We start from the raw sequence: 24,094 nt of genomic DNA, 5'->3' as shown, positions 1-24,094 counted from the left end.
TCCCAGGCCCCAGTAACCGGGAGCTCTGGGCACTGGGCCCCATGGTGGGGAGTAAAGGGGTGGCTGAGGAAAGAATTCTCTCCAAGCTGGCCCAGCTTTCCCCAGGACCACCCGCACCCCCCCGCCCGCACCACAGGCACGTGCACACGCGCACAGGCACACACACACACACACACACACACACACACCACCATACCTGCCATTCTCTGCATTCCTCGTGGCTGGAGAACTCAAACAACGTGACGGCATTGTAGAGCTGCCAGAACTGGAAAGAGGGGAGGCAGGCACCACTTACTCCAACTGATTCCCCCGGACACCCACGTGAGGAAGCCCCGGGAGTGGACCAGGCCCCCCAGCTTCTGGTATCCACTGTCCTAAGACACTGAGAGCCCCCTAAAATGAAACTGGGGCACCCTAGGCCAGAGCAGCCTGAAGATCTGGGGTTCTGCATGCTGGTGCTACGGGCAACTTCCGGCTCCTGCCTTTGGTGTCCCAGGGCCCAGGGGCCGTCTCTGCCCCAGGACCCCGTGGGGCCCAGCTCAGGGATGGCTGGTGAATGAGGAGAGGCCTGAAGACCTTTTGTTCCCAGGGGTCAGCCCAGAACAGGGGATCCCCACAAACTCCAGGGGACTCACATGACCACAGAACAGGAAAGGCAGGAGGAAGGTGAGGCCCCGCCACATCCAGGACTGGAATCCTTCTGTGGAGAGGAGGAAGCAAAGGGCCGGTGGGAGGGGGTTCAGGTGCCCCCACCGCCCCACCAAGCGCCCACTGCCTAGCCATGCCAGTCCCCCGAGATTAGCCACATGGGGCAGGGGGGACAGCCTCACCTATCATCAGTGGGTGAGCTCTCTGAAGATCACCCAGAGAGCACGCACAACACCTGTCACGGGCCCTGACTGCTCTCACGCCTCAAGCCACCACGAGCTCATAGGGCTTGACAACAGTTACAGAAAGCTGACGTGCCAGGCACTGGTTGCTAATAATGTCTTTAATTTGCATGGGATTTTGCTTTTTATAATGGACTTTTGCACGTATCACTTCAGTTGAGTCTTGACAAAGTAGGGCCTACTTTGCAGAGTAATTCAGTAGAAATGACCATCTCAAAAGATGGCAGAATTTTATTAGTTTCCTGTGAAAGTTGAGACAAGAGCTCTCCAAGCTCTTCTGACTGGGCGCTTGACCCATGAGTTAAAAAAAGTTAAGCACAGGGGTGCTTGGGTGGCTTAGTCGGTTAAGTGTCCGACTCTTGATTTCGGCTCAGGTCATGATCTCGGGGTCTTGAGATTGAACCCCAAGTCGGGCTCCAAGCTGAGGGCGCAGCCTGCTCAAGATTTTCTCTCTCCTTGGGGCGCCTGGGTGGCTCAGTCGTTAAGCGTCTGCCTTCGGCTCAGGTCATGATCTCAGGGTCCCAGGATCGAGCCCCACATCGGGCCCCCTACTCCTCAGGAAGCCTGCTTCTCCCTCTCCCACTCCCCGCTGCTTGTGTTCCCTCTCTCTCTGTGTCTCTCTCTGTCAAGTAAAATAAATAAAATCTTTAAAAAAAAAAAGATTTTCTCTCTCTCCCTCTGACCCTCCCCACCACGTTCTCTTACTCTCTCTCTCTAAAAAAAAAAAAATATATATATATATGTATACATATATATAAATTAAAAATAGTTAAGCACACATTCCCAATGTATATACATGTATGTATCTATACATATTTATACGTAGCCATATTATTATTTTTTTTTAAGTAGGCTCCACGCCCAGCATAGAGCCCAACTCGGGGCTTGAACTCATGACCCTAAGATCAAGAACTGAGCTGAGATCAAGAGTCAGATGCTGAACAGACTGAGCCACCCCAGCGCCCCTATATTAAGTTATACACGCACAACATGCATATATATTTATGCATATATAATTATGTGTATTATAAAACACAGACCAAAAAAATAGACATTTAAAAAGGGTAAGACAGAAGCCAGCATCGAGGCCTGGCTCACAGCTGGCCTCAAGCTTGTTGGCTGAAACAGAATCCACGATGAATTATGAAAAGCAACTTAGGTAGAGGCCTGCAGCCCTGGCTTTGTGTGTGGTAGGTCTTGTATGTTCTTACTGGCTCATGCTCCCAGTGTAGGGAGTTAGCAGTGAGGTCTGGGGGAGCAGGGAGGGGCCGGTACTTGTTCCCCACCTCCCCTCCCCTCCCCAGGCTGGGTTACTCACCCACGGTGAGGTCCAGATGATTCCTCTCCCCCAGGGCACGAAGTCTGTAGAGGCAGCCCCTCTGGTAATAATATTGCAGGAACTGGACACAGCCTGCAGGGGGAGCACAGCGCCTGGCTCAGGGCCTGGAGGACTGGGCGCCACCTCCGCGCAGACCCAGGGGTCTTCACGGCCCAGAGGGCAACCCTCTCTCACCCCAACACACACACACACACACACACACACACACACTCTTCAGCCTGAACCCACTTTATCCCTTATCCAGAATACAACGAGAGTAGGTTATCTGAAGACCCAACTAAACACCAATGAGATTAGAAACTTCTAGAGCAGATGCTTGCTGGGATGGTGGCACCATGCGGGGAGCTGTGTGTAATGCCAAGACAGCAAGAGACACTTTCAGACAATGGGATACTTAGTAGTTACTAAAAATGAGCAGGTAGAATTCTGTGTATTGACATAGAAAAATACCCATCATTATTGTTAAAAGAAAAATAAACAGATTGTAAGCAAAGCTATTTGTACAAAGTGATCCCACATTTATAGACTACATAATGCAGTATGTACGTATATATGAATCAAACTGAAAGGACATAGATCTATTAACAGTGATCACTCCTAAGGGTGAGATTATATATAATTTTCATTCTTGGCATTTAGAGATTTGTATTTGTTGGCAGGGTTTTATTTAAAAATTTTATTCTTTGAATCAGTAATATGCACACAAAATTCAAAGAGAACAAACAAGTACTTGGTAAAAAAAACTCTCTCTCTGTCCCTATCCCCAACTATCCAAGCTCCCCCTTCTCAGAGGGGACCCCTAGGACCAGTTCACGGTATATAAATCCAGAGCTATTATTATTTTTTTTTTTTTTAAGATTTTATTTTTAAGCAACCTCTACACCCAATGTGGGGCTTGAACTTACAACCCCAAGATCAAGAGTTGCTCGCTCTACCGACTAAGCCAGTCAGGAGCCTCAATCCAGAGCTATTCTTAAATGAGAAAAAGAACATATGCTCTATTTCCATTTTGAGGTAGTGCCCCCAACACTACTCAGTTCCCAAAAGTCACCATTGGTCCCCAGCTGTGACATGGGAAAGAAAAGGCAGTGATGGGGGCTCCTGGGGGTGGGGGTGATCAGGCTGCCCCTCCCCCAGGACTGGGCGGTGATCTGGGGGCAGGCAGCTCTTTGCTGGATTTCTGGGACCCTCCCCTGCCCCAAGCTCCCTTCCACACTAGACACACCCCTCACAAGGGAGGAGGGATGACAGGGGCCTCCATCAGTGAAAGCCCAGAGAAACGTGCCCCCTCCCCCGAATTGAGGCAAGAGGCACTCACTCTGAAAAATGGAAAACGCTAAAAACTGATTACGAAACTTCTGATAAATTAGTCCGTTGGGCCTGCAGAGAAGTGGGGAAAAGTAAAAGTGAAGTGTGCTGTGAAAACATTCACCCCTGCCCCTCTCCATTCCAGCCAAGAGAGAAGAAAAGCTTTTAATTAAAAAAAAAAAAAAAATTAAGTAATCTCTACACCCAAAGTGGGGCTCAAACTCACGACCCCGAGATCAAGAGTTGCATGCTCCATGGAGTGAGCCAGCCAGGCACCCCGAGAAGAAAAGCTTTTAAAATGAAATGGAGGTCCCTGATTTCTGCCCTTCCTTAGCACAAGTGCCCCTGGGGCTGGACCAGTTACTTTCATTTCTTTAAGCCCATTCTAGAAGCACGGGGGCCTGTAATCATCATTCTGAAGCCTAAATTCTTGCTGATGCCCACTCTCTCCATCTGTCTCCTTTGGAGCCTCATCCCTGTACTCTTTCTGTCCATTGCTCTCTGTCACTTCTATCCCAGCCGGTAGGCCAATGGGACATCCCCAGAAACCTCCCAGCTGACTTGGGGGAAATCCCTGCAGCCTGGCTGTAAGCTCACCCTTTTCTTCTTGGCCCAAATGTCAGCCCAGGCCAGGAGCCTCGAGGGCACCCCCTCGCCCACGGCCAGCTCCCCATTCACGGGCCCCCATGAGACACTCACCAGGTCAGCATCACTCCAGAGAGGAACGTGGACACATAGTGGTGAGACACCCACCAGCCTTTAATTCTTGGAGAGAAGAGAAGGAAAGGGAGCTCAGGTGCGGAGGGAAATGGGTGGTTCTTGCTTCCCAGACTATGTATGCATGGGCTACTCTGTGGCCCCAAAACAGCCATGACATAGACCCAAGCCATGATTTCGCCCTTTCCTCTGTCCTCCAGAGACGCACAATCACACATAAACCACCCGCAGATTAGCCATGAGGCCCACAGAGGCACACGGGCCTCCAGGGGCTTCCTGCTACCCTAAAAGCATATCCCTCACCGCACCCCAACTTGAAGCCCTGTCACCCTGCCCTCGCCTTGAACCTGCCAAGCCCACTGCTACCTCAGGGCCTGTTATGGGCTGAATTGTGTGCCCCCCAAATTCCTATGTTGTAGTCCTAACCCCTTAGGGCTAGTACCTTAGAATGTGACTGTATTTGGAGATAGGAACTTTAAAGAGGTAAGTAAGGTTAAATGAGGTCATAAGAAAAAAGGCCCCATGAAGATCCGGTGGCATCTGCAGGCCAAGGAGAGGCCTCAGGAGAAACCAGTGGGGCTGGCACCTTGATTTTGGACTTCCAGCCTCCAGAACCGTGAGAAAATAGATTTCTATTGTTCCAGCCCCCGAGCCTGTGGTATTTTGTCACGGCAGCCCATGCAGACCAGCGGGGCCTTTGGACTTGCTGTTCTCTCTGCTCCGAGAACTTGGCCTGCCTGGCTCATGGTCCAAATTCAAGTTTTGGACCAACTGTCACCTCCTCCAAAAGGCCTTCTCCGGCTACTTTATCGAAAACAGTCAGGCAGCCCCACTCTGAGTCACACTACTGTTTTATTTTCTTCATGGCGCTTACCACTATCTGAAATTATTCATTTCTTCCCCTTCCTTTGTTCTCTGAACCCTCTTCCCCGCTCACACGTAAACATCAGGAGAGCAGGGATCTTGTCTGTGTTCTTCATCGATGTTATCTGTGACACCTGGCTCAAAGCAGGTGCTCAATAAGTGTGTTGAATAAACACAGCATGCACACACATGCACACACACATACACTCATGCTCACCCGGAGCTGCAGCTACCTCCGTTACCCCACACAGACACAGAGAAATGCCAGACTGCCCACACAGCATCTCAGCATCCCAGACGCACTTTCTCCCTGGGAGCCCACACCCCCTGGGCTCATCTGTTCCTCCATCTACAGCAGGCCCTTGCCCAGCCCTGGACTTCCTGTGTCCAGTCCAGAAGCTGTGGGAACCCTGGTTTCAGAACCCAGTACTCCCCCAACTGAGGGTTGTCACTCCATTGCAGGGGAGGGAGCCTCGTTGTCACCCCCTCCTCAGTGTCAGCGTCCCAGCCTCCGCTGAAAGCTGGACCCTCCAACCTTTACCCTTCAAAGTCCTTGAGTCTGTCTCTGGCCTCCGCTGGCCTTCTCCAGCCCCGTCTCGGAGCTCAGTTATCTGAACACAATGTGGCAGCGATTTGCTTTGCCAAGTACAGCCTAGGAGCAGTGGGGCTCCTTCCTCCCAACGACTGGGCAGTAGAAACTGGGTTCCCCAAGCCCTCACCAGCACTGGATTCCAAGTTTTAAAATTTCTGCCAGTCTTATTAGGTGAAAATCGGTGTGTTGTTGAGGTTTTAATTTGCATTGTCCTAAGTGGGTTCCAACCAGAATGCAGACATCACACAAGCAGAGACTGGATCTTACTCATCTCTCCTCTTTGCAATCCCACAATAAATCTGGACATAAATTAGGGGTTCCGGCATGGCCTGTGTATGCCTCAAGGGTTATGGTGAGGAACAAGGTTTTACGTGGCTCTTTATTCCTAGCACTAACAGCACCCGGTAAACAGTAGGCACTCAATAAATGCTAAAATGATGTCCAGGAGGTGTGGCTGATGAAGCAGCAGCTGGTCTAGATGCCACCAGCAATGGAGGGACAGGGTAAGACATCCACCCACTTCTCTGATCCCAGTCTCCCCCTCCCCATGTCCCTGGGTTGCCTGTCAATGTCTACAAGGACCCCTGGCTCTAATTTTCTGACAGAAGAGGCAGTTAGCCCCATCCTCAGACCTTCAGCTTGAAGAGCACCCAAGAAGCCTCTCTGCAATCACTTCCCCCAAGTTCTCTGCAGAGCCACACACAAGCCCTGGGGCTTTGGCAAACGCCGTGCTCCTCTGTCCTACTCCCCAAAGCCCCCCTGAGAAATGCCCCCTCCCCACGTGGGAGCGGCCACAGCCAGACGCGGGATCTGTGCAGCAAGCCTGGCTGAGCAGCCGCTTTTCATTTCACAGCTCATAGTGCCCAGAGCCCAGCTCTGACAGATGCCCCCAATAAGCACAGCTCAGCGGCACTAGGAAAGGCTAGAAATTGCTTCTTCCCTGGCATGGCGTTCTCAAGCCCCCTCATCCATCTGCACACTGCAGGGTGCTGGGCTGGTTTTGTGCACATGTGTTTATGCAATCGTTTTACTGTAACTTAATTCAAATATCATACAATTCCCCCATTTAAAGTATACACATCAGCGGCTTTTAGTATATTTGCAGAGTTGTACAACCATGACCACTATCAGTTTTAGGACATTTTTTATCACCCCAAAAGAAACTTGGACCCATTAGTGGTCACTCTTTGGGCCTGCTTTGCCACGGAAATAAAGCTTGCAGGGCCAATGGGCATTTTAATGAGCAGGCAGGAGATACGCAATGAAGAGCGGTGCACACACAGCCACAGTGTAGGACTAGCGTGGCCTGGTATCTGGGAATCGTGCCGAGGATACCACGGCCCTTCTTTCAGGACACCTTGGCCACGTTTGCATGTGGGTACCACTCATAGGCACCAGCAACCACAGGCTGTCTCCGGCTTTGAGCTCCGGGTCACGTGGGCAGGTGGGGGAATGGCTTCCACACTGAGGCTCCCTTCCTCCCGGACAGCCCTACACGGCTTTATCTGAGCAAAGTCCCCTATAACAGCCAGTTGGAAGCAGGCACCCATGGGCTGGCTGGCCAGAAAAGCTAACGCGATCCCTGATTCATTATTTATTCTGGCCCAGAACTAACTGTAGAGGACATCTGCTGTTTTGCCTCTCTGTCAGTCACCCCACCCCCTCTCCACCCCCCACATTCTGGTTGCACGCCAGGCCTTTCTTTGGGTGAACCACCTCATCATCCCCACACTCAATCTGGGTGGCTGAGGGGGAAGCAGAGTGATATAACTGGGCACGTGACTCGGAGCCAGCCTATCAGGGCTCTGCATCCCCCAGCCACACTGATTGGCTCAGGGACGAGCATGTGACCTCAGCTGAGCCAATCAGAAATCTGTCTCAAAATTACAAAAACTGGATCTGCGAAGGCAAGCGCTCTTTCCTGTGAGACTATCGATCTGGCGGGATCCTAGTCTAGGCTGCTGGAAGCCAGTGCTTCCAGGGGGTAAGAGATCAGGGAGGAGGACTGTTGGCATTGTGTGAGCCCCCCCCCCTTTTTTTAAAGATTTTATTTATTTGACAGAGAGACACAGCGAGAGAGGGAACACAAGCAGGGGGAGTGGGAGAGGGAGAAGCAGGCTTCCCGCTGAGCGGGGAGCCCGATGCGGGGCTCGATCCCAGGACCCTGGGGTCACGACCTGAGCCGAAGGCAGACGCTTAACGACTGAGCCACCCAGGTGCCCCTGTGTGAGCCCTTTTCACCTCCTTGAACCATCGTTGATATACAGGCATACTTCAGAGATATTGTGGGTTCACTTTCAGGGCACTGCAATAAAGCGAATGTCGCAATAAAGCAAGTCGAATGAAGTTTTTGGTTTTCCAGTGCCTCTGAAGTTAGTAAGTATGAGATAGCAGTTCTAGAAAAACAACGTACATACCTTAATTTAAAAATATAGTGCTAAACGGGGCGCCTGGGTGGCTCAGTCGTTAAGCCTTCTTCTTCCTCTCCCACTCCCCCTGCTTGTGTTCCCTCTCTCACTGTTTCTGTTAAATAAATAAAATCTTTAAAAAATATATATATATAGTGCCAAAAAAATGCTAACCATCATCTGAGCTTTCAGCAAATTGTAATCACTGATCACAGACCACTATAACAAATATAATAATGAAGAAGTTCGAAATACTGCAAGAATTACCAAAATGTGACAGAGACACAAAATGAGCACATGCTGTTGGGGAAATGGCGCCAATAGACCTGCTCGACACAAGGTTGTCAGAGACCTTCAATTTGTAAAAAAAACAACAACACAGTATCTTCGTAGTGCAGTTAGACAAGGTATGCCTTGTTCCCCCTTCATGTTTACTCCTATCAGGTAGTTTCCCTCATTTGCAGGATTTGCAAGGGAACTTGATTTGCTTATTGCACTAAGCTAATGCGCTACAGCTCCCACTCATTCCAGAAGATAAAGCACCAAGCCTACCCCACCCATTCCAGACCCCAGCCCCCACCACATCCAAACCCCTGCCCCAGGCCAGAGCAGGGAGATAGGCGCAGAGGAACAGTGAAATGAAATCTCATTTCAACTTGAGATACCAGTTGAAGTGTTAGGCAAATGAAGCCTGGCTTTGGAACCCCACTTCTACCCCCTTGTGTCCCCCTCCCCACTTTCCTGGTATGCCCCACACTTGCAGGGACCTCCACTCAGTCCTGTTCCCTTCCCTCTGGTAACCCACCCACCCCCCATCCACAGCTTGTTACACTAGATAAAGAGCTGACCAGAGTAACTCTAAGTGTTAGTGACTGTTAGAGATGTAGCATGCCTCTGAAGACTCTTAATGAGTCCATCAGAAGGATGAAACTGTAAGGCTGACAGCAAGCCCATGGGAACAGAAGAGAGTTCATAACAAGGAGGCCTTGCCACTTACCCTGGCCCTCTTTCCCTACTACCTACCACCCTGGCTCCCCTCCAACGACACCCAAAAGCAGAAAGATACTATTCACTAAAATTAAGAAAGACTATGAATGTTATTTATTTGGTAAGATTTTCTACTTCAGTGTTTCCCAAAGCATGGGGTGGGTACCACCAACTTTTAGATGACACTCGAGTGTAACACTAGATGATACTGAACCATGTGGCAAGAGGTCATTGGTTCAGTTCTTTATTCTCCTGATTAAGTCGAGGAAAGAGTCTCTTTAATGCCTCTCAAGGTCCGCTAATCTCCCTTTTTACACACACGTACACACACAGAGATAGCAGGCCTCAGGCTCAGAGCCTCCCGGAAGCAAGAATAACTGACTTCAATACTTATACAAGGAAAACAAAAGGATATTTTTATACTACTTCCTCTTTCCTGCAGCTGATGCTGGTTTTCCATGTACGGTGATGAAATAAAATTTCCTTTTAAAATAAACTAGTATTTACTTAAGTTAAAAAAAAAAAGGAGAGGTTGATTTTTAAAATGTGAGAATTATCATCCAGATGATACATGGAAAAGGCAAAAATGGCAAGGCTGGGTCAAGAATGAGTGCCGTTTGAGAAACACTGATCTTTTCTAACGGGCTACATGCTACGGGGCTGCATACCTAAAAATCGCTGGGCCCCTGGTCCTTACCTCTGGGCTCTACCTCAGGTTAAGGCCCGGCAGGGCAGGGATCTGCCATAAGAGACCACTGGGCAGGAAAGTGAAAAGGTGGCAAATTATTCAGGGGTTTGCAGACGCCCCCAATCTTAAATACACAGTTCATGACAGTTCCTTACTAGCGTCCAGGAAGGAGGAAGCAGGGAGGGGCTGGGAGGTTATTACCTTTCGTTTCAGGGAAAAATAGGGACAAGCATGGTACACAGAGATGAAACAGCTACCCCAAAAAGGAAATCAGACCTATGGAAAATGGGTCCCGCAGGTGGCAAATCGTGGTCTTAACTGGGCCCCAAGACTGTCAGCTCAGAGACAGGTGGCGTAGGAAGGAGAATGACAAAATAGCGGGGCTCCTCGTATTTGCAGGCCCTCAGAGGTGGGGACCCCCAATTGTGCCTCCATTCACTCAGGAACGCGGAGGCACACGCCCCCAGGGGACTGTGAAATAGCCCAGAGAGGGGACTTCAGTTGCCCAGGGCTCCAGAGCCGCGCAGGAACAGCAGAGGGACTAGAACTCAGGAGCCCTCACTCCCAGCCTGGCTGTCTTCCTCCTCAGCACTGCGGGAGTAACAGGGCAGGTTTGAACCAAGACCCTCACCACATGTCCTCCGTCCTCCCCATTTCCCTGTGGGGGACCATCCACTCTTGTCACCAGAATCCATTCATCCCTCTTATGACAGTATCCCAATTTTCCTCTGGGGACCCACCCACTGCCCTCCTGACACTCAGCCCCTGGGCTTCTACTGACAGCCTGTAGGGGCGGACATGAGGCTCAAGCCCGACCAATCACAGCTGTGCATTCTCTGGCCAGTGATTGGTTCAGAGACAGGCACATGATCCAGCAAGTACCAATGCGACCCAGTGAGACTCTTGGAAAACAGCAAGGTGCCATATTTTGCTGGGAATGCTAGAAATAAAGTTAGGAGCTCTGGGGTGCCTCTGCATGGAGCCTGAGAATGAAGACAGCACAGTAGAAGGCAGAGGTGAGGGGTGGAGAGAAAGTGGGTCCTGGTGCCATTGTCTAAGCACCTGGATTAAGCCTGACCTGAAGTCAGCACCAACGGACCTGTTCTGTGATAGGAAAAAACAAATTTCCTGTTGTGTTAAACCTATTTGAGTTAGAGTTTTTGGTAAGCAGGAGACTGACCACAGGAGGTGACACCGCAGCAGGAGACCCAGTTTTCCTCCTCCCTGGCTCTGAACAGTCAGGGACACCCCTCCCCCTCCACGGAGGAAGGGAATACAGGCTGAGGGTGACAGCCCTCATCTGCATCCCCTTCCATGACTGATCTCCCTTTGGCTCCCCCAACGCCCCCCCACAAAGCTGGGCCCCCAATTACCTTGAGCCATTGCTGATGAGAATACTCTCCCGAATTGTCAGGGTGCAGTAATACCACACCAGCAGGAAGTTAAAAACTTCGTCCGTCACCCTGGTGGAAAGAAACAGCCCCGGGGAGGAGCGCACGCATGAGAACCAGGGACGGCTCTCCCACCCACAGGGCAATAGAACAGCAAACACGGATGAGGGCCGCCCCCCACAGGCTGCCTCTGGGAACACCGCTGATCCCTGGGAAGAGAGAGGAAGCATGGCCGCCACCTAGTCTGCCTGTCCCCTCCTCACCTTTCTACCAGAATCCTGCTTGCCTTTAAGGGCTCTAGCTGAGGTTTCGCCCCCTTCCCTGAGCGCTCGGCCTACGACACCCTCTCTCCCTTCTAAATTCTTATTGTCTGATGTAACATTTTTGGTGGAAGGGCAACAGGAGGACCTGAAGCAGAAAACTGAGTATTTTAAACTGTCCACAGTGTCAAAGCGCAAATTCCCTCCATCCCCTTAAAAGATCTATAAACTTTGTTGCACTTACGAAAAAATTCTTATGGCCCAAATTGTCTGTAAGCTGAATGAAGAACTCCCGGCCTCCTCTACGGTCCCCGCGGCCCAGAGCCGGGCACAGAGGCCTTAGGACAGGACAGAGGGGCTAGAGCTGTTGCTGTACCCTGGTCAGAGCAGAAAGCTGGCAGACATGCAGCGTGTGACCTCGTCAGAGACCTCCCTGGCCTCAGCTTTGCTGTCTCTGAGATTCGAAGGCTGACCCCCTACCTGAATATGGCTGGGTGAAGGATCCCGGGACAGAGCCTACGACAGACAGCCCCTCGGAAGCCTCTCCTGCCACGGACTCTAATGGAGGCTCTAGCTTCCCCCCCAAAGGGAAGCGCCTCTGTACTTCCCAGCGCCATACAGATGCATTCAGCACTGTGCGGGGCGCTATCCGTCTGCACCGGGACGGAGAACACCCCGTCTCCTCCGTCTCCATCTCTGAACTGGGACAACCATGATAACCCTGGGAGGGAAATGGAAGGGTGTGACTCGAACAGTAAGAGCCGAAGTTAGAAGGTTGTCTTTTAAGCTATGTGACCCTGTTTTGTGGTCACAGATGACAGACTTTCAACCCCAAGCCCTCTTGAACCATTGCCTGCAGAGGGCCAGGAACCATCGCCCTGGGAGGGCCAGGAACAGACTGGAAGCACAGGGCCTGAGTCCAAATCCCAGCTCTGCCTCTTCCCAGCTGTGGGGCCATGGGCAAGTCAGTGATTCTCCCACGCGATCACCTCCCGTGCTGAAATGGGGAGAGTGATGAGTGATAACAGCCCCCGTGTAAGCTGCTGTGAGCATCCGCTGAGTTTACCACAGGAGGCACCTGGGGCATAGGAAGGGTTACCTGCATTCCCTGTTGGAATTCTGGCAAGTATCACAGAGGATCCAAAGCCTGAGAAATGAGTCTCAGACGCTTAGTTCTGAGGAAATCAAAGGCCTACTTGACTTGAATGGGGTGCTGGGGTGGGGACGGCCTCCCCAGGGCAGAGGGTCACTCAGACACCGACTTCTGAGCTCACCTCCAGATAGGAGGCAGGCCCAGTTGCGAGTCGTGGTGACCAGGATGTTTTTCTTTTTTCTTTCTTTTTTTTTTTTTTTAAAGATTTTATTTACTTATTTGACAGAGAGAGACACAGCAAGAGAGGGAATACAAGCAGTGGGAGTGGGAGAGGGAGAAGCAGACTTCCTGCCGAGCAGGGAGCCCGATGCGGGGCTCGATCCCAGGACCTGGAATCGTGACCTGAGCCGAAGACAGACGCCCAACGACTGAGCCACCCAGGCGCCCGGACCAGGATGTTTTTCATTGGTCCTTTCCGACATCTGATCCGTAAAGAGGGGAAGAAAAAGAAAGTTTTATGGCCCCAGCACTTTAGGGACATGCTTGAGGTGCCAGCCTCAGCCGTCTCTGCCGGGGTGTATGAGCTCCCTGCTGCTGGAACAACAGACCACAAACTTAGTGGCTGAAAGCAACGTGCATTTATTCTCTTACAGTCTGGAGCTCGGAAGGCTGAAATGGGCCGACGGGACTGGGTTCCTTCTGGAGGCTCTCGGGAGAATCCACTTGCTGACCTGCTCCAGCTTCTAGAGGCGCCTACATTCCTTGTTTCGTGGCATCACGTTTCCTTCTCTGACTCTGACCCTCCCAACTCCAGGATGATCTCTTCTCAAGTTCCTTCACTTAATCTATCTGCAGAGGCGTTTTGCCAAAGAAGTCCACACATTCGCAGGCTCTGGGGATTAGAACACGAACTTCTTCGGGGACCGTGACTCAGGCCGTGCCAGGCCAGCTCTAATTACTGGGAACTTGCAATGCTGCAGGCATTTTACGTGGACGATCTCTCTGAGTCCTCGGAACAACCCTACAGGATTGCTTCCTGTGGCAGGTGCGCTTTCCACATCTGTGCCCGTCTGCATAACTCCCGACAGCCAGACCCCGCCATTCCTGGCATGCCTGGAGTTCTCAGGCCTCCAGAGCTCATTCTGCTGGTGCGAGAGGCAGGGCAGCAGGGAGGGGAATTTATGCCCTCTGGAAGCAGTCCTCAGCTCCCCTGACCAACAGCAGTTGGAAGATAAATACCCTTGCTCCCTCGCCCCTCTAGTGGGTAACTGAGGCATGTTCCATGCTGTCTCCCAGTTCTCCGGATACGTACAGGGGAGCCCCTCCTGTCTCACTTCCCATTCCCCTACCAATGTTTCTTGGGATCACCTCCCAAAGAAACTGCGGGCACTCAAATGCTTGTCTTGGGGGTTGCCTCTGGGGGAACACACACCAAGACAGGACAACTTCCCATTTTTCAGATGAGGATACTGAGGCCCAGAGAGGGGAAGTGAGCTGCCCAGGAGTGAGATCCAAACCGAAGCCCAACTAACCTAAGCTTAACTCCAACCCCCGTTTCCCTGCAGCTTCAAAACCCAATCCTGATAGAGGACAATCCTAACTAGACACAGCCTCCTGGCCTGAAGGCAGAAGAAAGAGGCATCACACTCTCCAGCAGCCTCACCGAAGCTTCCCGAGGACCAGGCAGCATGGGCAGATGTCTTCTGGCCATGGGGAAGATGAGGAAGCAGACACGGAGAGAGCAAGGGCTCTACTCAAGGTCACACAATCTGTGAGTGGCAGAGCTGGACCTAGAACCCTTGGTTCTGGCGGACATTGGCCATTCCCAGCTCCAGACTTACAGGCACCAGAGAAGGGCCTTTCGGTGGGGCGCCCAGCAAGGAAACCATGCCAAGGGGGCAAGAGTAAGGAAAGAGAATCCTGCTCCGTGGATGCACTGGATATTAAGCTGTGGTCTCTTCCAGCCTGCCCAGCCCAAAATGGTGGCAGCAATCACAACTGCTCACACTCAGATGGCACTTACGTGCCAGGCACTACTCTAAACACAGCAAATAGAACCTATCTGGTTCTCTGAGCCATCCTACCAAGTAGCTCTCGTTATCCTCGTTTTGTGTGTGAAGAAACCCAGGTGGGGAGAGGTTAGACCATTTGCCCAAGGTCAAACAGCAGGGCAAACTTCCCTGAAGGCAGAACGGAGATGAGCTGCCCGTCCAGCCCCCTTCCCCTGTCCTATTTTTAACCCATACAAGGTATACTAGTGTTCCCTCAAAATTCATGTCCACCCAGGGCCTCAGAATATGACCTTATTTGAAAATAGGGTCTTTGCAAATTTAATTAGTTAAGATAAGGTCATACCAGGTTAGGGTGGGCCCTAAATCCAAAGACTGGTGTCCTCCTAAGAAGGCCATGAGAGAAACACAGGGACACATGCGGAAGGAGGCTACCTGACAAGATTAAGGCACAGGAGGCTGAGTGAGACTGGAGGGAAACAGCTTTAAGCCAAGGAACGCCAAGGAACACCAAGGAACACCCTGGAGGCTGGAGGAGGCAAGGCCGGATCCTCCCCTAGGGCCTTCAGAGCGAGCATGGTCCCACCAACACCTTGATTTCAGACTTCTGGCCTCTAGAACTGTGAGAAAATAGATTTCTGTTGTTCCAAGCCATCCAGTTCGTGGTGCTTTGTTACAACTGCCCCGGGAAATAAATACAGAAAGGGATGGGGAGAAATTGAAAGACCCAGGCCCTCGCTGAACTTTAGAACTTGACAACACACCACAGGTTTGCCCTCTGAGGGCCCAAGATGTCCCAGCGCAAGGGAATCTGGTTGCACATCAAGAACGTCTATCCCTTCCAGAGAGGCATGTGAGCAGGCAGTGTGCAGGCTTTGCCCTCTGGGGAAACAGGCCAGGCCCGAGGCAGCAGGCAGGCACGGGCCCAGGACCTAAAAGGGCCTTTCTCTGTCTGGACATTCGAGTGGCCAGACCAGAAACTGGACTCCCAGCCAAACACCTGCCAGGAGATAAACCCCTGACACACCGGCCAAATGCCCAAGCTGTACTCGGCTGCCTCCCCTCAGGGCCCAAAACCCAGTGCCAGGGGGGGGGAAACGAAACCCCCTGAGGCAAGGCAGCCTGAGCCCACTGGCCTCAGCCTCTCAGAGCCGCGTGGCCTCCTCTTGCTCCAAAAGCAGGGGCTGATGCTGGTGTCAGGCGCTGAGCAGAGCCCTCCACACGCACTGTTAGCAAAGCCTGGTGTCACCCTCATTTTACAGATGGAGAGACTGAGGCTCCCTGAGGGAACGTGCTCATGGTAACAGCCAGTTAGTCTCAAAGCCAGGATTCAAACCCAGGCAGTCTGTGATCTTTCTTTCTTTTCTTCCTTCCCTTCTTCCTTTCCTTTTTTCTTGCTTTCTCTTTCTTTCTCTTTTTATAATTGATATATAATTCACATACCAGAAAATTCATCCTTTCAAAGAGTATAACTCATTACTTTTTAGTGTATTCACAGAGCTGTACATTCATCACCTCTATCTAATTCTGGAACATTCTCCTCACTCCAAAAGAAACCCCATCCCCATCAACAGGACCCACCCCCACCTCCCCTCCACCCAGCTCCTGACCACTAATCTGCTTTCTGTCTCTACAGAGTTGCCTGTTCTGGATGTTTCGTATAAGTAGAATCATACAATATGTGGCCTTTTGTGACTAACTTCTTTCACCGAACATAATGTTTTCAGAATCCATGTTGTAGTATGTGTCACTGCTTTATTCCTATTTATTATTGGAATAATATTCTATTGTGTGGGTGTGCCATTGGGCTCTTTCCTAACTACTAGTTATAAGGTCTCTCCAGTAGCTGTTCAGTAGATATTTGTTGGATGGATGTCGAGTGGACAGGACTGCTATTTCGCATGAGAAAAGGCTCTTCTCTACCTACAACCTACCAAACATTGCAGAGGCAGGAGAGGACCGCCCCCCCTCCCCATGCCGACACACACCACCACACTTCCTGTTACCTGTAGTGAAGGACAAATCGACACGCCACAGCGCCCAGGAGCAGGATGATGGTCAGGTAGAGCTTGAACTTCTCATACTCATCCTTGTAAGCAAATCTGCGGGGACAGACACCCCCAGGAAAGGTCACATAACTATTACTATAGTTATAGTAATATAACTATATCCCATCTGGGGATAGAATCCTCAGCCCCATCAGATCCTTCACCTACCACCAGCCACTGCCCACAAGAACCTTCTGATCCCACTAAAGGAAAGCTCTGGCCTTGAATTAATGGTGATGATCAATTAGAGAAAGAGGACCGATGTGCAAAGCTTCCCACGTCCCTGGGCTCCTGGTGTAGGTCTCTGGGCTGGTGATGGGGATGCGCAGGGGGTGGAGAAGTGCTCCTCCCTAACCAGCTACTGCAGCAGAAACACCACGCTCTACTGCCCCTGGGACTGATTTCAGGTGGACAGTACTGCCCACTTCCCGGAAGAACTATGCGTGGTAAGCAGTGGAATGGAGCAGGGGCTGTTTCTCATGGGAAAGTGGCAGTTCTGTTCCCCCAACGTACTGACTGCATGAAAAGAAGGAACCCTCCCAGGGTGGCCTCCACTGAGAAGGAACGTGTCAGAAAGACCAAGAGCCAGAGCCCCAACTATTAATTTGTTTTATTTATGCAAAAATTCTAGCTAGGTTCATTTCTCCTGAGTTGGAAGAGCAAGATGCCTGGATTCCCTAAAGCCAGGTGGGGGTCAGAGATACTTACTTGGCCTGGTTGCTGAGAAGGGTCACATTCACATTGCCAAGGACGAGATTTAAGTAGAGCCTGGAAGGAAAGTATCTGTGAGGGCTGACTCGTTCCTTACCAGCCCTGGAGTGGGCCCCAACCAAAAACATTCAAACAATAAGCATGCATTGAGCACTGATGTTAGAAAACAGGGTGCTAAACTCAGCAGTAAAATTCTCACATGGAGAATAATGACTAACTAGAGAATGAAACAATGTGACACATGACAGTCATGACTAACCCATTTCCCCCCATTTTAGCTGGCTTAGAGACCATATTTCCCAGGCTCCCTTGCAGCTAATGTGAGCATGTGACTAAATTCCAGCCAATGAGGTGAAGGCATGTGTACAATCTCTAGGTCAATTTAAAAGGGTTCTTTTTGAAACTGAAGTAAAACCTTCAATATATTTACAGGTATACCTAACGGTATATTTTGTGCCTGGCTTCTTTCTGCTGTGAACATTCTTTTTTTTAACTGAGATGTAATTCACATACCATAACATCACCCTTTTTTTTTTAAAGTTTTATTTATTTATTTAAGTGATCTCTACACCCCATGTGGGGTTCGAACTAATGACCCTGGGATGAAAAGTCACATGCTCTTCCGACTGAGCCAGCCAGGCGCCCCCATAACATCACCCTTTTCGAGTATCCAACTTCATGGTTTCCAGTATATTCACAACGTTGTACAACCATTACTTAACTCTAGAACATTTTCATCATCTCAAAATAAAGCACATACCCACCAGCAGTCACTCCCTTTCCTCCCTCCCCCCAGCACCTGTCAACCACTAATCTACTCTACATCTATGGATTTGCCTATTCTGGACATTTCATACAAAAAGACTCATGCAACATGGGGCCTTTTGAGTCTGGATTCTTTGCTGTCGACATTCTTACACATGTCTATTGGAGGGCAGAAGCACTCATTTCCATTGGCTATACAGACAGACAGGACCGGAATTTCTGGATTATAGAATATGTGTGTTTTTGGCTTCACCGGGAAATGGCAAACTTTTTTTTTTTTTTTTTTTTTTGGTAAAAAGGTATCTGCTTGCCCTCCACTTCCGGCCCATGTGACAGTATGAGCCAGCTTTGGCCATGCAGATGAGGACAACTCCCTGAAGGGTGGTGAAGCAACAAGTTGGGAGTTGGAAGGGCCCCGAGTCCCTAGATGACCCCATGAGCCCTCCGCTCTTGGTTCACTCACCTCTGGACTGCTATGTATGAGAAGAGAAACCTCCCCCTTGTCTGAGCCCCTGTATTGTTGGGCTTTTGTTACGATAGTCTGTACTCTAACATCACTAACAAAGGTGCAAGTAAAGGGTTATGAAATCTCGGGGAGGAAGGGTTTAATTCCACAGAGGGAGAGGGGTTTTGGAAAGGCTTCACTGAGTTGCTAACATTTGAACTGGGCTTTGAAGGATGAGTAGAAGGTTAGAGGAGGAAAGCAAACAAAAAAGTCTTCTTTCTAGCTCTGAATAAATTCTAGGGGCATTTCTGGTCTGGTGTAACTGGAGTAGAGGTGTAAAAAGAATTACCTATTTTTTTTTCGGCTAGCGATACAGTCCCCACTTCCTGAAAGAGCAGGGCCATTTTCCTTCAGAGAATCTCTTTTCCCCTCAGGTCCTAGGGTAAGGCACATGACCCAGGCTTAGCCAATCAAAGCACTGCATCCTCCTGATTGGGTCAATAATGGTCATGTGACACACTGGTCACAGGCCAATGAGACTCAGTCCTGGGAACTTTTCCCAGAACTACTAAGAAACAAAGACGCTTTCTCTACTGGAATTGTTAAGCCGGCAGAAGGCAAACCCAGAGCTCCCGGGGCCAGCTTGTAGAGAAAGTCTCCCTAAGAACAAGACACACATGGCCAAGGAAGTAAAAGGAAAGCTCACTGAGAGACCGAGCCTAACAGTATCATTTGAGCAGCAGGATCCAGCCAGACCCACAGCAACATTTGCACCTTTAAGTTACATGAGCCAATAAATCGCCTATTTTTCGTAAGCACTTTGAGTTGGGTTTTCTGTCACTTGTAACCCAAAGATTGCCAACCGATGTAAAACGCACGGAGGACTCAGGAGGCTGGAGCTGGGAGAGCGGATCTGAGCCACACTGTAAAAAAGGGTCATGCGGTTTCATTCTATGGAAAATTATCATCACCCAACTCAGGGAGGTTTTCACCAAATACGGCAAAAGAGGAGAAGCCAAGAGGAATGGCTTCAAGTGTAAAAGGGCCTGACGGGGGCTCTGACTCGGCGCTAGGCCAAACCAGGAGAAAGGGCCACAGGGAAGTGATGGGAGCACTCAGCAGCCCGCCTCGGGTTTCGATACAACACTGTCCGATCTCACTCTGGAACAGGTGGCAGTGATGTCACCTGAGGGAGGAAATGGGACTTCTTCAAAGGAGGAAGACAGAACAAACACAAGCTCTGGAGTCAGAGTGTTCACATCCAAACCTGGGCTGAGCCACCTGAGCAAAACACCCCCTAATGGCTTTGAACCTTGTAGAATTTGGACACCTGGGTCTGACTCACCAAGCTGTAGACAATTCAAGAGCCCCCAGCACAATGCTAGGCATACAGCAGGCACTCAATAAATGTTTGTTCTCAAAGGAAAACAAGAGAGAGAAACCAAGAGACAGACTCTTAACTACAGAGAACAAACTCATGGTTACCAGAGGGGAGGGGGGTGAAGGGACAGGTGAGCTAGGTGATGGGGATGAAGGAGGGCTTTGTTGTGATGAGCACTGGGTGATGTATGGAGGTGCTGAATCAGCCTACTGTACACCTGAAACTAATACAATACTGTCTGTTAACTATACTGGAATTTAAAATAAAAATAAAATAAATCCATGTTTGTTCTTTGGGAGAAAACATCTTTCCTCTTAACCTCGGGTGGCACCAGGCACGCGGCAGGTGCTGGAAACCAGATCTTGTATCTGGTTCCTTGCACAAGCCCTCCCGGGAAGGTCACGCTGAGATCAACCTCCTGTTCCATGGAGGAACGTATGAGGAAGCCTCCTTCTCTTTCCTGCCCTTGCTTCCCTCCTTTCCCCTCAACCTCAAGCCCCAGCAGGGAGGTGGGAGTCACACAGACCAGGCCCTCTAGGCCTGGGCGTCTGCCTGCAGCAGGGGTGCGCTAGGTTTCCAGCTCCTACCCATTCTTCTTGGGCAGGTAGGCCTCCATGTCGAAGAAGATGTTCTGCCGCTCCTTGATGTTGGCACTCATCTGCTGAATGAGCTCTGCCTCCTCCCGACTGGCATGGTTCTTGTACCTGTTTGGTCAGAGGTGCAGGCATAGGAGAAGCAGGGGTGTTACTCAGACTGGAGGAAGAATCTGGGAGCTCGGGGCACTGCCCTCCCAACTTTCTATCTCAATGCTTCTTGCAACCTCAATTCTCCCTCTGCACCCTGTGGGTTTGACACTGGGTCCCTGCTAGCCTTGTGACCTTGGGAAAGTCCTTTCACCACTTTGCCTTATTTTCCATACCTGAAAAACAGGGGTAGCATCAGGCCTACCTCATGGACAATACTGTTGTGAGGATTAAGTGAGTACACTAAATGTAACACATTTAGAATGATCCTTGATACACAGTATGAGCTCAATGGACTTCTACAGGCAATACCATGCTTCTTACTCTTCTAAAAGAAGAGACTGAAGATTACTAGAAGGGCAGACAGGAAAGTGCTTTAAAAGTATTGGCAGCCAACTGATCGATCACTGTCTGTTTTTCCTTGGTGATATTTAACTCTCAAAACTAGAAAAACAAGCCAGTGGACACCCTCTCAGAATAGTAGGTGTGTCTTCTATGGGTCAACCTTCTAACCCACTGGTTCTCAACTGGGGACACTTGGCAACATCTAGGAACATTTTATTTGTCAAACAGGGGGTGGAAGGTCCTACTGGCATCTAGGGGATAGAGGCCAGGGATGCTGCTAAACATCCTAGAATGCACAGGACAGACCCTGCAGCAGAATTATCAACAGTGCCAGGGTTGAAAAATCCTAGACTGATAAAGACTGTTGAGTCTTACCATCAGTAAGATGTGTTTTTCCAAGAGTGGCGATGTCATTACATGGAACCATCCACACTCTTACCCCATGACTAATGGACCTCCATTTCCAAAATGGTCAGCCAAGGTTAGGGATATAATCAGTAACGTTTGCAAAAATTGTCCACAAGGGAAGGGAAGAATTGACCAGGAGTTACACACTATGGTATGGAGACTTAGCTAAGTCAACTGGGATAAGCCACTCAGAGCCTCGGTCTCCTTGCCTGCCTGGGGTCACAGCATCCACTGGACTCCTTCTACCTATAGGGGATGAGAGCACTTTCCAAACCATGAAGACATGAGGATTGGGAGGTGAACTTATGATCTTGGCCTCAAGAACTGAACAAAGTCGTGAACTTAAGTATTTCCCCCTGGGGATGCCAGACTTCCTACCACCTACACCAAAGACCTATAACAACTTTCCTCTGGGAAACTACCTCTCATCCTCTTTCCCCCTCCATATAGTTCCAGTAAGGCTGTCCCATCCCCCAGGTCCAAAAACTAAGCATATGACCTAGTCTTGCCTAACCAGAGTCTCAGTGATTGGTTCACAAATAACCATGTGACCAATACCCACCAATTAGGATCACACCCAGAACTTGTACTGAAAAACAAGTTATTCTGTCAGTGGAACTAAACCAATAGGAAGGAAGGCTGGAGGATGTAAGTCCGGAAGATATTTGTCTGGCACTGCTGGTGGCCATCTCGGTGACCAGAAGGGGACAGTCAGCCTGAGGGTGAAGCCAATCTAGAGGACGGCAGAATTTAGAAGGGGGGGAGAAAAAAAAAACAAACAGATTCCTAAAAACACCTTTTGACCCCTGGATCCAGTGATGTCTGAAGCTACTCCTGGTTTTTTTCCATTAAAATTTCCATTCTCTGCTTAAGCCAGCTTTGAGTTGGGTTTCTGTCCCTTAAAACCCAGGGAGCTGTAGCCTCGCCTACCTCTGGAGTGTGTGCTTCAAGTCCTTCAGGCGCGTCTTCTGCTTGTTGATGGAGCTGCTACACAAAGTCTGGAGTGAGGTCAGCTCCTCCAGCTTCTGCTTGTAGATCCTGTGGGTTTCCTGAGGGATGGAGGAGCCCAAGCAGGGTGTATGGGAGAATGTGAATGGGTCGCTTTTCATAGTTGGATGTGACTGTGCAAGTCAGTCTGACAGCTAAGATGATGCAACTACTACTACGGAAGATGTGGCTTAGACAACCAGGACTGGAATTCGGGAAGGCAGCACGGCACGGTGCTTATGTACGGAACTAATGTTTTTTTCCTACCCAGGTTCCATCCTTCCTAATAGCAACAGCAACCAAATATGCCTCTGAGAGGCCACCTCTTGTCAACCTCTTCTTGGTCCAGATGGTTTGAGTAGGGCTAACAGTCTCCATGCCAATAGCAGTCATGTGATCCACACCTGGCCAATGAGTATCCTCCAATGCCCTAGCCACTGACTGATTCAGAGGTAGACACATGGCTCAAACTGGGCCAGTGAGAGTCAGCCCTGGGACTCTGGTTTAGAAGTATTGGTTTAGAAATGCCCTCCTTCTTCTGGGTTTGCTAATCTGGTAGAAAGCGCACCTGGGGCTGCTGAACAAATGAAGCCTAACAGGAAAACAGAACTGCAATGCAGTACGAGATAGAATTCTCACAGCATCAATTCAGCCCTTAGATCTAACCAGGTCTGAATGTAATGCTCTTGGTGATATGAATTAATAAATTCCTTTTCACTTAGGCCAGTTTGATTTGGGTTTCTGATCCTGGCAATGAAGAGAGTTCTTGCTAAGTCAACTAAGAAAAGGACACATCGCTTCCCTTAAAGCCAGCCCTCCCTACCCCAGGCTTTGGAAATAACCATTCAGGGCCACAAGGCCTGGGGAAATACAAGAGACTTCACCTTAAGGCAAGAAGGATGAACACAGTAACTTCTTGATCATGCTGCCCCAGCACACCTCCCCGAACATTACAGCATATGCTCAGAAACAGCCCCTTCCCTCTAGAGTTCTGATAATCTAAGACAAGCACCAACAATGTAGAGGAAATAATATGAGGGACAGGGACCATGAAATTAAAAAAAAAAAAAATCCAATGAACAGATTTAAAGTGTCTGTTTTCTTGGGTGGTGGAGAAATGTATTTACCAGAGGGAGGAGAAAAAAAGGGGATGGTCAAAGGGTGAGACCAGAGCCTAAACGCTCATAGCTGCCAAGCGGGGTCTCTAGATTTGACAGTCAAGCCAGAAAATAAAGAAGTGAAGGCAATGAAGTGAACAGATAACAATTAGGAACAACATCAAAGGACACTATGAGCAAGTCTCCCCTGACCCCGAGATGAGAAGGCTTGGTCCCCTGAATTCGCACAGCATCCTCACTCTCTCCTTCCTGGGTCCCTGGAGAGGAAAATCATGTCTTTCATGTAACTTTTTATTTTTAAATAATTTCAGGGGCGCCTGGGTGGCTCAGTTGGTTGAGCGACTGCCTTGGGCTCAGGTCATGATCCCAGGGTCCTGGGATCAAGCCCCGCATCGGGCTCCCTGCTCGGTGGGAAGCCTGCTTCTCCCTCTCCCGCTCCTCCTGCTTGTGTTCCCTCTCTCGCTGTCTCTCTCTGTGTCAAATAAATAAATAAAATCTTAAAAAAAAAAAATTTCAAACTTGCTGAAGAATTTTAAGAAGAATACAAAGAACCCCCCTATACCCTCCACCCAGATTCACTAACTGTTGGCATTATGC

General features: G+C 49.9%; 1 protein-coding gene across 2 annotated transcripts in view; it reads right to left on the bottom strand.

Moving 5' to 3' along the window:
- Positions 1–24,094, bottom strand: part of TMEM120B (transmembrane protein 120B) — a 44,739-nt gene that overhangs the window by 3,886 nt on the left and 16,759 nt on the right. Inside the window, exons 2-11 of one of the 2 annotated variants that reach the window (XM_081802306.1) lie at positions 22,323–22,441; positions 20,484–20,600; positions 17,303–17,362; positions 16,553–16,648; positions 11,167–11,256; positions 4,237–4,302; positions 3,548–3,609; positions 2,209–2,301; positions 636–700; positions 197–265 (exon numbers count right to left, since the gene is read on the bottom strand). In XM_081802306.1, the coding sequence (XP_081658432.1) occupies positions 197–265; positions 636–700; positions 2,209–2,301; positions 3,548–3,609; positions 4,237–4,302; positions 11,167–11,256; positions 16,553–16,648; positions 17,303–17,362; positions 20,484–20,600; positions 22,323–22,441 (837 nt within the window). The remainder of the gene's footprint in view (positions 1–196; positions 266–635; positions 701–2,208; positions 2,302–3,547; positions 3,610–4,236; positions 4,303–11,166; positions 11,257–16,552; positions 16,649–17,302; positions 17,363–20,483; positions 20,601–22,322; positions 22,442–24,094) is intronic. The other variant, XM_081802307.1, reaches the window with a different exon arrangement.

This window comes from Leptonychotes weddellii, chromosome 13, assembly GCF_054177405.1.
Source record: "Leptonychotes weddellii isolate Sample4059 chromosome 13, ASM5417740v2, whole genome shotgun sequence".
Lineage (NCBI taxonomy): Eukaryota > Metazoa > Chordata > Mammalia > Carnivora > Phocidae > Leptonychotes > Leptonychotes weddellii.
This window is presented reverse-complemented; position numbering and strand designations above follow the sequence as displayed.